This window comes from Diabrotica virgifera, chromosome 2, assembly GCF_917563875.1.
Source record: "Diabrotica virgifera virgifera chromosome 2, PGI_DIABVI_V3a".
In the NCBI taxonomy this organism is placed as follows: Eukaryota; Metazoa; Arthropoda; class Insecta; order Coleoptera; family Chrysomelidae; genus Diabrotica; species Diabrotica virgifera.
In genome coordinates, this window is record NC_065444.1 from 134,133,760 (window position 1) to 134,149,727 (window position 15,968).

A 15,968-nucleotide genomic window follows, 5' to 3' on the forward strand; every position below is an offset into this window, starting at 1 on the left:
AATACAAAGCAAATTCTTTTTCTGTAATATTTTTAAGACCAATACAAACCGAGATACGGCATGTTAAAAGTAAGCTTTTTCGTCAAATGCATAATTTGAAATATTCAAAGTAAAATAACGAAAAAACTGCATTTTTCGAGGAAAACTTAAATAATATTTTTTCAAGTATACAGTTAGGCTTTTCAAAAAATAATAATAAAAAGTTTCTAGCCTGAAAATTAGGCGACTTATGGTCGGTACCTGCTTTTCTCTATGAAAAAATCAGTGAAAACAACCCCCCTATCTACCCTCCTAGTTAAAAATTGGTCTTCACCTTTCTGTAATTCCTTTTATATTTGTATTATCAATACACCCAAGATGTTTGACCTATTTAGAAAGCCTAATTTTTAGAAAAATTTGAGTTTAAATAAAAATTACTTTTTTGGAATTTCCCATTTTTTACCTTTTACTTCAAAATATCTCCGAAAATACTGGAGATACGAAAAAAATGATGGATTACTAAATTGTAGCTTTTTTAATATCTAACATTTTCTTGTGCAAAGATTTTCATTACAGTGAACAGTTAGCGAGATATAGCTGTTTAAAACCTCTATTTGCGAGCAAACATCTCCTTATTCGAGACCTTTAAACCCACCCTAATTAAAAACTAAGGGATCTTACGGAATTTAGTTTACAGTCTTATAACTCTTCAAAAATCCTACAAAGTCATTTTTGAATAAACTTTTTATCGCCAAAAATGAAGGAGCTATGTTTATAAAACGAATTCTTTTTCGAAAAATTCGGATAGTCCGCTTATGGATCATTTTCAATGTATGTATAATACCACAGAACCGGTTCGTATACTGGAAGATGACTTAACAACTATTTGTATTTATACATATTTGTAAATTCGTATTTTTGTGTAAATAAATGTTTTTGTAATTCTTTAATTCTACTTTTTTTTCTGTATAGATCTATTAAAATATCTACATATAAAAACTGTAATGCTATTAAGGGTGGTTTTTCAGGGTTTAAATATTATGATATTATATCCTAAAGTATAAAACAATCATTATTTAACCAATCAAAACCAAATTTTACCCATATTAAAGTTTAAAATGTTTTTATATAATTTTTGACAATAAGGGGTAGTTTACACCCCTAAAAATAATCAACGCCCTTAAGCATGATATAGAATATGAAGTACAGGGTGAGATGATTGTGACGTTCCGCCCCTTATAGAATCGATTATTGATGGGAAGATATTATTTAACTATCCAAAATATTATTTAATTATTTTCAGAATTATTTTCTTTCAATGTTTATTCAAATAGAACTTAAACCCATCTCAGAATTTTTAAATGCTTGATGACGTCACATTTAAAACGTGGCAACATTGGTTTCCCCACTTTGACAGCCAATGCTTAGTAGAGGGGTACGAAGGATTCAGCTGTGAACGTGAGCCTTGGATTGCCATTGTTTCTCGAGTGTTCGGTCTGAATCGTAGTGTGCGGGGTCATTAGACTCAATTATTCACCTCTAATTCTCAGTTCCAAATTGATTAAATATTACAATAAAAGTATAGTGAAGTTATCCAGCAGCAGTGGATTTGAAGAATTTTAGAGCATACTATATCCAATGAGTTCTACCCCGGTAAATACACATTTTATTAAGTATTTTATTCAGCCATTTTGGAAGTCCTTGACATTTGCTAACTAAGTTTCACATAGTCTATTTTCATGGTTTTTATGTTTTATTTTCATGGATCAAACTCATCTAGAGATAATTCAATATTCGTTGTTAATTTGTGCTTCCAGTTGGAAAATAGAGCTAATTTAAACTCCATTTTTTATATTCCTTTCAAGTCTACAGAACTCCTATCTTTTGAACGATGATCAAATAAGTATCCATCGCTTAGTCTTACTATATTTCATCCTTGTATAATATATCTATATACCGGTGTATATATTATAATAAAATATTCTTTCACAGTAATTATATTTTGTATTTCAATTGGAAATTACTTGTGTTATTTGACCAAGGTCATCTGATAGCAACCTGATAAAAGGTCAAGCTGTCTAGTCATTCAAGTTTTTGGACTTAATGACCTATTTCTTCTTATTCCCATAGGAATAAAAACACCTCCTCGTATCTCTTGCTTCTTTTTTTTGACATTGGTAGATTGGTAGTAACACCACACTGTGTTTTTTTAGCACCTACCATGAAATCTTAAAGCCACCCTACAACAACACCAAGGCCAGACCACACAGAGAGAAACAATCAATAGGCGACCAGCCTGGATTATTTCCACATTTTTTTTTTGAGTACCTCCAGCTGCTTTCCAACAGTTTTGAGTACCTTCAGCTGCTTTCTACCAGTCTTCCTCTCCTGTACCTCCAGCAGGACAGCTGCTAGCGAGAGTTAGCACCCTTGGGTGCTCATTACATCAACTTCAAGATTAGGAAAGAGTGGTTTGTTTGGGAACATTTACTGTGCTCTTATTAAAGACAGACTGGTTTTGTGATATTTAGTACATTTTTTTTTTATAGTTCAATTGCACACACATTTTTCCTGCTTTATATTTTTTATAGGTTTTTTTTTCTTTACAACATAATATTTAATTGATAGCGTTCCCCAACACTCTGCAATCTATAAAGGTATAAATTTCTGAGCTCAGATATTTTCCCTGATAATAGTAGTCGGTACTCTTATCTTGATTATTTTTAGGCTGTGTTCCACTTTTGTATAATTATTTAAACTCATTCCATTATTTTAGTATATGTTTAATTAAATTTTTAAAAATTAACTTCACATATTAGTCAAAAATTGTAATTATTAACTTTATTTAACTTGAACTTATTAACTTTACTTAACTTTAACTTATTAACTTTATTTAACTTTAACTTTAATTTATTAAATTCATATGAACTTCTGGATTCTAATCCCTCAGATTAGTTTTTGGTTTCACTTGTTATTATTACTATTATAAACCACGAGTTAGGAAAAGGATCTGTGTATCCACTCGTAGGTTTATTTATTCAATAAGGCTTGTGCCTGTCCCACTCACAGTGAGGTATTTATATGTTATATATAGTATCAGGTAGTATTTAATTAAGGTGTACGTATTATAAACGTACAATTATTATTTGGTGAGGGTTCTACTAACCTAGTTGTAAGTTGTACTTCCTGTATTAGAGGTACCCGTAGTCAGTTTTTCTAACCTTATAAAGAGTATTCTTAGATCATAGTTGTATGATGATTTTGTAATTGACTTTCACTAGTATCACTTTTTCCTGTCATGTTAGAGTTACACACTAGTTACTTGTCCTAACTCAGAGATTGTTAAAAAGATCTAGTAGTTACATTCAATAAATATACATTTATTGTGATTTTTTTTTTCTTATTACTCCTTTATTTTTAGTAGTATATTTTATAATTTAATAATCTTTAATAACTTTTCACATACTTGTACTACAAATTTAACATACTCTATAGCAGCGTAGAATACCTGGAAGAGCGTTAACCTAGTTATCCTTCTTCTGGCGCCCAAAAATTCATTCTATTTTCAGTATATTATTATATTTACTCTATCTATTTTCTGAACATTATCTTCATATCTTCTTTTCGAGCCATCATTGTCACTTCCTTTAATCTATTGTCTGGCCAAAAATAGCCGTGCAAATTGGCCGAATCCTTCCTTGAGTGTCAAGTGGCCCTTCTCATACATATTTAGCTAGCCATTCAAGTTATATCTATCTATTAATGATTTCTCATCTCTAGTCCTGTATCAATTCGATATTCTTTGTCTTGGCATCCTTCCATACAAATACTACTACAAAGTTGTATTTTAGTTACTCCAGCTTCTTCAACGGAGAAGCCACACATTTTTGTCCTTTGGCTACATTAAGTAGATCTTCTTCTTTTTACTACTTCTGTTGGAGTTTACCACTCCCTTTTCATTCACTCCAACAGAAAATCATCAGCTAGTTGTTACATCGGCTTTCCAACGTGGTGGCTTTATTTTTGGTCTGAGACAGTATTCATTTAGGTCAATTCTTCTCTTTTATCTGAAATCTCTTTGTTATTTCCGTTTGGTATCCTATACACATATTGTTACTTATTTATTTTATTTTTAATTTCTGATACATATCAGGTATTCTTAAACGCTGTTTTGATTTTTGTTTATATTTTGGGACCTCATTATAGTATATGTTTGTGCAGCTTACATTCTGGGTTAGATTTTGAATTTTTATTGGGAACTTATATTTAATATTGCTATTAATAATATAATTCATATAACAATTTTATTTCTTCAGTCAATAGTGGTATAGTTGGAGGTACAACTAAGTGTTGATTATTATTATTATTATTATAGATATATATTTTTTCTAGAGTGGTGGTAAGTTACATATAAATAAAAAAATTTACTTCCAGTATTTAGGTAGTAGGTTTACTTGAGTATACAATATTTATTGGATTATTTATCCATTTATTTGATCTTATATATTTATTTGATCTTATTTATTAGATTATATACTGCATTATATATATATTTTTTTTTTTTTGCTGGCTATTTTGATTTTGTTGGTGTGTTGCTGATATTTTCTCGGTTTATATTATATATATTTTGCGTGCAAACTTTCATATTTTCATATTTTTCATATTTCTGTTCTTTGGACTATTTGTCAATAACTTTGCTCTCATCATGTGTGCTTTTAAAGCTGAACATCTTCTGGTGGATGAATTGGATTATGAATTAAAGATTCGGGACATAATGCCAGAGGAGTCGACAACTGTCGATAAAAAACGCAATCTTTTGAGAGGTGCTTTGAAACAAGAAGCTGGCAATAGAAGTTTTCTCCAAATTTCAGCTGTATCCCTTCCTTTTGAGGAACAACAAAAAGGAATCACTGAAACATTGGACAGCTTGTCTAAAAAAATCGAAAAGTTTAGGGGAACTGTAAAGGATACAGAGTATGCGCGATTAACATCTCGTCTAGGCCATATTTCTGCCCGTGTACACTTGCTACACTGTCCTTCTGAAGAACAGGAACCGTTCAAGAGGTCTGTTTCTCTTAAAATATTAACACTAGAGGGTGAACTTGATTCTAGAGTTAACCCCATTGCTACCTCTACTCCTAATGCTTCAGTCAATGTACCTAGCTTTACGTACTCCAAACCTGTTCAAGTACACAAATGGGGTATTTCATTTTCAGGTGAAAAACAGCACACTGATGTGATGTCATTTTTAGAAAGGGTTGAATGTCTTCGAATATCTAGAGGTGTTTCTGAAGAGGATTTGTTTGCTGCTTCTGCTGAGTTGTTCACCGGGACCGCTTTTACATGGTTTATGAATAACAGGGGTAATTTTTCTTGTTGGTCTGATCTGATTAAAAAGTTGAAGTCGGATTTTCTTCCGTATTCATTCCAGGATGATTTATTAGATCAAATTAAGAATCATAAGCAGAAACCTGGGGAATCTGTTACTATGTTTATTAATACTATATTAGGTATGTGTAGTCGTTTAGACACTCCTTTGTCAGATTTAGCTAAAATTAAAATCATCCTTAAATGTCTATTGCCCTTTTATCATCAACAATTAGCTCTTATGGACATTCAGAACATTGATGACCTTACTATAAAATGCAAACGTTTGGAGGAAACGTTATCCTGGTCTTCTCAACCTCCATCCACATCTCGATCCTCTTCTAACTCTTCTTCTCAGCCAACTTCCTTTAGGCAACGTTCTTGGCTAAATAAGGGTCATGAACATAATGTTTCGGTTGTTAGTTCTCTTGTCTGCTGGAATTGTGATCAGCCTGGTCACCCATTTTACAATTGTGGGATTCCTCAAAATCGTATTTTCTGCCATGGTTGTGGCCGAGAGAACACCCTTAAAAGAAACTGTTCTAAGTGTTCGGGAAACGACACGTCGGAGGTCCGTCCCCTGAACGTTTCTCCGTCCAACATCCAATCAGGGAATCAAACCCCATCGTCAAACGAAACTGCTGGACCAAGCACATCCAGCAACCCAAACCCATCTTCACGAAAAGGGAAAGGGGTGTCGTTCAAGAAAGCAGCACACACCACAAAACAAAATTAAACCAGAAATTTATTTCTATAGATAATACGTTAGATTCGCTTGATTCAAATGATCACAGATGGTCATTTACAAACGCTTCTTTGATTGGTAGTGTTCAACGTAACAATAATAATTGTGATAGTAATGTGGTTCCATTATCTATATTAGATTCTAGTTTTGTTAATGATGATGATACGTCTGGGTTAGTTCCATATAACGGTTGTAGACAACCAAATACTTTAGATCTAGATATTAATTCGTTATTAGTTAGGAAACAAAATGATAATAGGCCATATCTTCCTATTCAAATTTTAGGACAATCGTGTTTAGCTTTGTTAGATAGTGGCTCTAATATTTCATTGATAGGGGCACATTCGTTAAATTTATTGAAAAATTCTAGTATTCCCATTATGCCCATTTCATCTTTGCAAGTATCTACTGCAGATGGTACAGTTCAGTCCATTACGGGCAAACTCCAAATTAAAATCACAGTGGCAGATTTATGTAGGGAAATTACATTTTATGTTATTCCTTCCGTGCAGAATTCTATAATTTTAGGTATGGACTTTTTCAATGCTTTCAATAGTACCTTAAGTTGTTCTGATTTTTCTTTTTCCATATCTGAATTTAATTTATCTACCCTTAGTGCTATTCACGATTTTGCTAGTTTATCAAGCTCTGAACAAAGGCAATTAGAGAGTATGATCTCTAAATTTACTACTCTTTCTTCAAAAGACAAACTAGGTCGTACGTCGTTAATCTCTCACACTATCGAAGTGGGAAATCCCACTCCTTTCAGATTATATCAGTACCCCATACCTCAAGCCTGGCAGGCAGATTTAGAAAAGGAAGTAGATTCGATGCTTGCTTTAAATATCATAGAACCTTCAACATCGTCCTACTGTTCTCCGCTCTGGTTAACGAAGAAGAAGGATGGATCCTTCGGGATCTGCTTTGACGGTCGAAAACTAAACAGTATCACAACTAACAGGGATGCTTATCCTATCCCCAGAATAGATGTGATTTTGAGCAAACTTCAGAATGCCAAATACATCTCTTCTATTGATTTGTCTAAGGCCTTCCTACAGATCCCACTGAGTGAAGAGAGCAAGAAGTATACTGCTTTTGCTGTCAGTGGTAAAGGATTATTCCAGTTTGTCACCATGCCTTTCGGTCTTGTTTCTGCTCCTCAGACAATGTGTCGTCTGATGGATTTAGTCATTGGTCCACCGTTAGAGCCCTATGTTTTCTATTATTTAGACGATATTTTGGTTGTCACTCCTGATTTTTCCCTTCATATGGAAATTTTAGATAAGTTATTTTTACGTCTTAAGGAAGCTAATCTAACGGTCAATCTGGATAAATGTCAGTTTTGTCGCCCTAGTCTTAAGTTCTTGGGTTATGTTGTGGATAACCAGGGGCTGAGGACTGATCCTGAGAAAATAGTTGCTATCAAAAATTTTCCTATACCAAAGACCACCACCCAAGTCCGTAGGATATTGGGAATGTGTGGCTATTATCGGCGATTTGTACCGTCCTACTCTACTTTGTTGTCACCTCTTACTGATCTTTTGAAGAACAGGAAAAAGGGACAGACCATTACTTGGACTCCTGAGGCTGACGAAGCTTTTAGGCGCGTTAAAGATGCTTTAACGAGCGCTCCGGTTATGATGTCACCTAATTTTGATGAGCATTTTTATCTAATGACAGATTGCTCTAATACAGCTTCTGGAGGCGTATTATTTCAGTTGAAAGATGGCTCCGAACACCCCATAGCGTACACTAGTAAGAAGTTGAACAAGGCCCAGAAAAACTATTCAACTACGGAGAAAGAACTCTTAGCTATCATCCATGGGTTAGAAGCTTTTCGTTATTATCTGGAAGGTCGTAATTTCACTATAATTACTGATCATAGTTCCTTAGTATGGCTTCATAGTATGAAAAACCCTTCACAGAGGCTTTCTCGATGGATATGCAAACTGGCTGCCTATTCATATAAGATTGTCCATAGAAAGGCAAACGGGGTAGTGGTCGCAGATGCTCTTTCACGTGTCCATGATATTAATGTCCTAGATCTGTCCTCTTTAAGTCCTGATATGTGGTATCAGAATATGATTGATAGGGTCACTCAAGACCCACAAAAATATCCTGATTTTAAGGTAGAGAATAATATTCTGTACAAACACATCTTAAGTCCGATAGAGTCCTTATCCAATATGTCGGAGTGGAAAATAGTTGTACCTACGCCAAATAGGGAAAATATTCTGCATATATTTCATGATGAAGTTACGGCGGGTCATTTTGGTTTTTATAAGACTTATCACCGTATTGCCGAATTATATTATTGGCCTGGTATGCGGAAGTCTATAAAAAGGTACATTTCTAAATGCATGGTTTGTGCTACTTGTAAACCAAGTAACCTACCACAGGCTGGACTTATGGGTTCCTTCAGGAACATAAATTTTCCTTGGCAGATGATCTCAATGGATCTCATTGGACCTTATCCTCGGAGTTACAAGGGTAATACCTATTGCCTGGTAGTTGTGGATTATTTCACTAAATTTCCTTTAGTTTGTCCCCTTCGCCAGGCCACAACTCCAGCAATTTTAAAATATTTGGAGGAACAAGTCTTTTTGGTGTATGGTGTTCCTCAAATTGTGTCATGTGACAACGGTCCTCAGTTTGTATCGAAGGCCTTTAAAGATCTTCTAGCTAAATATAAGGTTCAAAAGACCTTTTATAATGCTGCCTACCATCCACAAGCAAATCATACTGAGAGAGTAAATCGCAGTATTGTCACAGCTCTAAGGTCCTATACTTACCCTGATCACAGAGCTTGGGATCAATATATTCATTCCATAGCTCAAGCCATAAGGACTTCTGTCCATGAAGTTACCCAGTGCTCTCCAGCATATTTGAATTTTGGTAGGAATGTGGCTTTATCAGGTGATTATTTTGGTGTAATTTCAGACAATTCCGAAAATCTTCCTCAAATATCTGAGAAACTTCATCGCTTAGATGATCTCCAGACGTTACCTCATATTTTCGCAGACATTAGGAAGAAGTTAAAAACTTCTTACCTAAGGAACCAGCAGCACTATAATTTGAGGAAACGAGATCTGCGATTCTTTGTTGGTGATCGAGTCTTAAAGCGCAATTTTGTCAAATCCAATAAGGGTGATGCCATTTCTGCAAAGTTTTGCCAGAAATATGTCCCATGTACTGTCTCAAGGGTAATATCTCCTTTGATTTATGAATTAAAGGACAATTCGACTAATAAGCGAATTGGTCAATTTCATGTAAAGGATTTACTGCCTGACAACACCATGGACGATGTGGATTCTTCAATTTCATCGGAAGAAGATTAGCTTAACAGGGTTGTTTAAGCTAATATCTTCCTGTGTTTGCCTTTAATTAGTTTTATTATGGTATAGTATTTTAGTTTAAATTGTTAATCACCAGATAATGCCTGACCATAGCAATTTTATCCTTCGGCATGGCTTGATGATTTCTCACGTATTAGTTATTAGGTACCGAATTCTTGTGTAATACCGCTTGTATGAGTTTATTATTATTTTTTTGTATTATAGATTGCATTTGAGTCATTATCGACAAATATTCTCAAATACTAATCCAGCCAGTAGTATTACCAAGTTAATAACCTCCACTTGTACTCTTAGGTTTGTACTCAACCTCTCAGAATAAAAGGGCTGTTGATTATTATATATTAAGATATTTGGATGTGTGGGCTCATACAAGTATTCTTGCTTAATATAGATGGAGCTATGTTACACTACCATATCTTAGATTATGTGTTATATCTTGGATATTTGATTACATACCTATTATTTTTTTTTTATTGTTTTTATATCATGTCATTGGATTTGCCATATTGGAAAGAAGTTGTGGTTGTTAATTTGTTATTGGGTTACTTTATTGATATTTGTCACAGGTACCTTAAATACTTTATATTAATTCGGATTCTTACTTCCTCCACAGGATGATTCTGGAATGAATTTGGAATTTTGATTTATAAATGAATTCTTGAGTCCTTCATATTTCTTCTTATGAACTAGTCTGTTAATGCTCAAAGTTGGTGAATACGTGGGTTCGAAGTTCAGCAACTGATCACTGCTATCCGATTTCGTAATCCATGTCTTTCTTGTCAGAGTAGGCAGATGTTTATCCATGATAATATTTCTGGTTGGGAAATGGTGTACAACACTTCCTAACCATTCTTGTGCAATTGTTCCAAATATTCCAGGCACATTTTCACACGATAATAGGGAAGTCTAGTTTGCTTATTTTATGTCTCTTAGTTCATAGTATATAGATGCTTGACTTTCCATAGACGTAGAGTCGTAATGTTAGTGATTAACCCACTGGGACAAATTATTGATTTTCTTTTTAGTAGATTCCCTCTTCTTTCCTTAGGCATTAATTGTTGCTTAGATTCAGGAATATCTCCTGGATAATCCTATGTATGTTCACATGAATATACAGTCTTATGAAAGATTGGGAGCTCGTTCCCGTCATATTTTGTATTTACCATGGAGTCATAGAACTTATAAGTTCATCCTTTATTTTTACTATTTAGTTTCGATAGGCTCATATTACCGGATGAGGGTAGATCTAGAGCTAATTTAGTTAGTTATTTAGTATTAGTGAGAATTGGTCCATAAATCTTCCTGATCGTTCTTCTTTGGATATGCTCCTATAAATCTGGTGTCCATTGCTAGTCCGATTTTGGATTAAGTGTCCGATTCTTCACTTATTTTGTTTATTTGGTTGTATAGGTTCGTATTACCGGATGTGGGTGTACGTAGACCTAATTTATTTATATGATTTAGTATGGATGTGAATTGGTCCATAAATCTTCCTGGTCGTTCTTCATTGGATATGCTTTTGTGAATCTGTTGTCCATTGATAGTCTGACTTTGGATTGAGTGTCTGATTCCACATTTATTTTGGTTAATGTGTTTGCATTCCTTTGGTATGTTCACTATTTATATTAGTTGGTATTGGTGAAAATTATTCTATAAATATTCCTAGTTGTTCTTCTCTGGATATGCTATTACGAATCTGGTGTCCATTGCTAGTCCAATTTAGGATTGAGTGTTTGATTCTTCACTTATTATAGTTATTGATTTTATTGGTGACTTTAGTATATGTACTTGCGTTATGGTATGAATTGGCTCTCACCTTTGCCTGGTTGTTCGTCCTTGGATATACTCCTTATAAATCTGATGTCCATGGATAGTTCAACTTTGGATTTACTGCCAATTCGACACTTATTTGGCATTATAAATTATGTCTCATCTTTAGCACTTTTACTAGGACTTCGGGTCATATTTTGCAATTTCCGTTATTTGCTGCAGTGACCATCCTACTTTCCCTTGATTATTAGTGGTGATTATTTGTAATCTTGCGAATCAACGGGGAATGATACACTAAGCACTACTACTCTAGTTTAATATTTTGAAAAAAAAAAAAAAAAATTTTTTTTAAATAAAATTTTTTTTTCTGGTGGTTGAAAGGGAATGTGACGTTCCGCCCCTTATAGAATCGATTATTGATGGGAAGATATTATTTAACTATCCAAAATATTATTTAATTATTTTCAGAATTATTTTCTTTCAATGTTTATTCAAATAGAACTTAAACCCATCTCAGAATTTTTAAATGCTTGATGACGTCACATTTAAAACGTGGCAACATTGGTTTCCCCACTTTGACAGCCAATGCTTAGTAGAGGGGTACGAAGGATTCAGCTGTGAACGTGAGCCTTGGATTGCCATTGTTTCTCGAGTGTTCGGTCTGAATCGTAGTGTGCGGGGTCATTAGACTCAATTATTCACCTCTAATTCTCAGTTCCAAATTGATTAAATATTACAATAAAAGTATAGTGAAGTTATCCAGCAGCAGTGGATTTGAAGAATTTTAGAGCATACTATATCCAATGAGTTCTACCCCGGTAAATACACATTTTATTAAGTATTTTATTCAGCCATTTTGGAAGTCCTTGACATTTGCTAACTAAGTTTCACATAGTCTATTTTCATGGTTTTTATGTTTTATTTTCATGGATCAAACTCATCTAGAGATAATTCAATATTCGTTGTTAATTTGTGCTTCCAGTTGGAAAATAGAGCTAATTTAAACTCCATTTTTTATATTCCTTTCAAGTCTACAGAACTCCTATCTTTTGAACGATGATCAAATAAGTATCCATCGCTTAGTCTTACTATATTTCATCCTTGTATAATATATCTATATACCGGTGTATATATTATAATAAAATATTCTTTCACAGTAATTATATTTTGTATTTCAATTGGAAATTACTTGTGTTATTTGACCAAGGTCATCTGATAGCAACCTGATAAAAGGTCAAGCTGTCTAGTCATTCAAGTTTTTGGACTTAATGACCTATTTCTTCTTATTCCCATAGGAATAAAAACACCTCCTCGTATCTCTTGCTTCTTTTTTTTGACATTGGTAGATTGGTAGTAACACCACACTGTGTTTTTTTAGCACCTACCATGAAATCTTAAAGCCACCCTACAACAACACCAAGGCCAGACCACACAGAGAGAAACAATCAATAGGCGACCAGCCTGGATTATTTCCACATTTTTTTTTTGAGTACCTCCAGCTGCTTTCCAACAGTTTTGAGTACCTTCAGCTGCTTTCTACCAGTCTTCCTCTCCTGTACCTCCAGCAGGACAGCTGCTAGCGAGAGTTAGCACCCTTGGGTGCTCATTACATCAACTTCAAGATTAGGAAAGAGTGGTTTGTTTGGGAACATTTACTGTGCTCTTATTAAAGACAGACTGGTTTTGTGATATTTAGTACATTTTTTTTTTATAGTTCAATTGCACACACATTTTTCCTGCTTTATATTTTTTATAGGTTTTTTTTTCTTTACAACATAATATTTAATTGATAGCGTTCCCCAACACTCTGCAATCTATAAAGGTATAAATTTCTGAGCTCAGATATTTTCCCTGATAATAGTAGTCGGTACTCTTATCTTGATTATTTTTAGGCTGTGTTCCACTTTTGTATAATTATTTAAACTCATTCCATTATTTTAGTATATGTTTAATTAAATTTTTAAAAATTAACTTCACATATTAGTCAAAAATTGTAATTATTAACTTTATTTAACTTGAACTTATTAACTTTACTTAACTTTAACTTATTAACTTTATTTAACTTTAACTTTAATTTATTAAATTCATATGAACTTCTGGATTCTAATCCCTCAGATTAGTTTTTGGTTTCACTTGTTATTATTACTATTATAAACCACGAGTTAGGAAAAGGATCTGTGTATCCACTCGTAGGTTTATTTATTCAATAAGGCTTGTGCCTGTCCCACTCACAGTGAGGTATTTATATGTTATATATAGTATCAGGTAGTATTTAATTAAGGTGTACGTATTATAAACGTACAATTATTATTTGGTGAGGGTTCTACTAACCTAGTTGTAAGTTGTACTTCCTGTATTAGAGGTACCCGTAGTCAGTTTTTCTAACCTTATAAAGAGTATTCTTAGATCATAGTTGTATGATGATTTTGTAATTGACTTTCACTAGTATCACTTTTTCCTGTCATGTTAGAGTTACACACTAGTTACTTGTCCTAACTCAGAGATTGTTAAAAAGATCTAGTAGTTACATTCAATAAATATACATTTATTGTGATTTTTTTTTTCTTATTACTCCTTTATTTTTAGTAGTATATTTTATAATTTAATAATCTTTAATAACTTTTCACATACTTGTACTACAAATTTAACATACTCTATAGCAGCGTAGAATACCTGGAAGAGCGTTAACCTAGTTATCCTTCTTCTGGCGCCCAAAAATTCATTCTATTTTCAGTATATTATTATATTTACTCTATCTATTTTCTGAACATTATCTTCATATCTTCTTTTCGAGCCATCATTGTCACTTCCTTTAATCTATTGTCTGGCCAAAAATAGCCGTGCAAATTGGCCGAATCCTTCCTTGAGTGTCAAGTGGCCCTTCTCATACATATTTAGCTAGCCATTCAAGTTATATCTATCTATTAATGATTTCTCATCTCTAGTCCTGTATCAATTCGATATTCTTTGTCTTGGCATCCTTCCATACAAATACTACTACAAAGTTGTATTTTAGTTACTCCAGCTTCTTCAACGGAGAAGCCACACATTTTTGTCCTTTGGCTACATTAAGTAGATCTTCTTCTTTTTACTACTTCTGTTGGAGTTTACCACTCCCTTTTCATTCACTCCAACAGAAAATCATCAGCTAGTTGTTACATGATCCTAATCCCAAATTTTTTTGTAAATCGATGCAAGCCGAAATTATTACTTTAGGATAAGTAAATTTTTTATATATAGCTCCAACAAGGGTGGTTTTAAAGGTTGAAATATTATGATAGTATATCTTAAAGCATAAAACAATCATTATGTAACTAACAAGAACCAAATGTTGACAATATTAAAGTTTAAAATGTTATTTTATAATTTTTTAAATTAGGGGGATTTTTCACCCTTAAAAAACCAAAAGCGTACAACGGCTCAATATAGAAAATGAACTAGAGGGTGAAATGAGCCTAATTCCAAATTTTTGTACAAATCGATGCTGGACGAAAAAATTGCGAGGTTTTGCCATTTTTTCAGCTTCATTTCCTCGACTATATGCGAAGGACCTAAATGCAAAGGAACATATGGACCAATATCCAGTTGCAGTAATTCCATCATCAAAGATACATATATGGACGATTTCTTAAGTGGAGCTAAAACGGAAGAACAGACGATACAAATGCAGAAAGAAGTTACAATGATTCATGGAAATGGAGGTTTTCCCATCGTCAAATGGGGAAGTAATTCGGTGAAAGTTACAAATGCAATTCCATCAGAGCTACGGGCGGAAGGAACGATCAAAATTTTATCAAAGTCAGATTTAGGAATTGAAAAAACACTTGGAATTTTTTGGGATCAAGTAAAGGACTGTTTCAGATTTGAGCTGGATACGAAAAGGATACCCAAGTATGTTAAAAAAGGACATAAGATAATGTGATATGGAATGGTATTTCTTGGAAAGGAGATACCGAACTTGTGGAGGTGATTGGGTGAATGACAGCTGGCATATACATTAAAACATTTTAGATCATGTTTTGCCATTCGTACTAATGCACGTTAAAAAACGTCGTTATGGCGTTAGGATAGTGAATACTTACCTTGATGAAATTCAATTTAAAAATTATAATTGGCCACTATATACCCCATATAACCTTTAGGTCTGATCGAGCATTTATATGAAACTTTAAAACATCGCATTCGGTAAATTAATCCTAAACCTGTGAAACAGGAATAAACCGGAAAATATTGACAGAAGTTCAACCACGATTTTCTGAGTCCTGCCCTTTGCAATACTGGAAGGGTAGAGAACGTACCTACAATTTGTGGAAAAATCCACGAGTTTCCTGTGACATTTTCCTGTGAAAATTATGGAAATTAGATTTTTCATGGAAAAAATAAAGGGGAGTTGCGATGAATTTTTGATTCCTGCCATATCCATAGAATGACAGGATAATATCGATTTTATGAAGAAAATTTTTTGGACAGGAGAGTTGCAAAAGTGCTAAAGGAGTATATATACATATACAAATATGTAATGAAAATAATGAAATTTTCATGATTTTCTGAGTCCTGCCAACTAAATAAATAAACATATTTATTTTAAAATAATCAAACAAAATGTTGGCATGGCGTCTCTTAATGTTTAAGTGTACTTGTCCTCGGAAAATTCTGCGGAAAATTTTCATCATGATTCCGTGATTTTCTGAGTCATATAAACAATTTTAATATAAAATAATTACTTTAAATAGACATTCAAAATGGCAGGA

General features: G+C 33.5%; 2 protein-coding genes across 6 annotated transcripts in view; one reads left to right on the forward strand and one right to left on the reverse strand.

The window, feature by feature from the left end:
• LOC126879629 (uncharacterized) overlaps positions 1–15,968 on the reverse strand; it is a 442,662-nt gene that overhangs the window by 364,992 nt on the left and 61,702 nt on the right. The gene's annotated exons all lie outside the window — the stretch shown is intronic.
• LOC126879630 (uncharacterized) lies at positions 1,225–14,374 on the forward strand. Of its 2 annotated transcripts, none has more exons than XR_007696164.1 (2): positions 1,225–1,632; positions 12,596–14,374. XR_007696164.1 is itself a non-coding variant. In XM_050642816.1 (2 exons), exon 2 carries the CDS (start codon positions 4,685–4,687, stop codon positions 6,080–6,082), a length of 1,398 nt encoding a protein of 465 aa, XP_050498773.1. In that variant the 5' UTR covers positions 1,225–1,632; positions 2,193–4,684; the 3' UTR covers positions 6,083–6,465. The 2 variants fall into 2 exon arrangements, 1 of the variants encoding a protein (XP_050498773.1); XM_050642816.1 differs by lacking the exon at positions 12,596–14,374 and adding an exon at positions 2,193–6,465.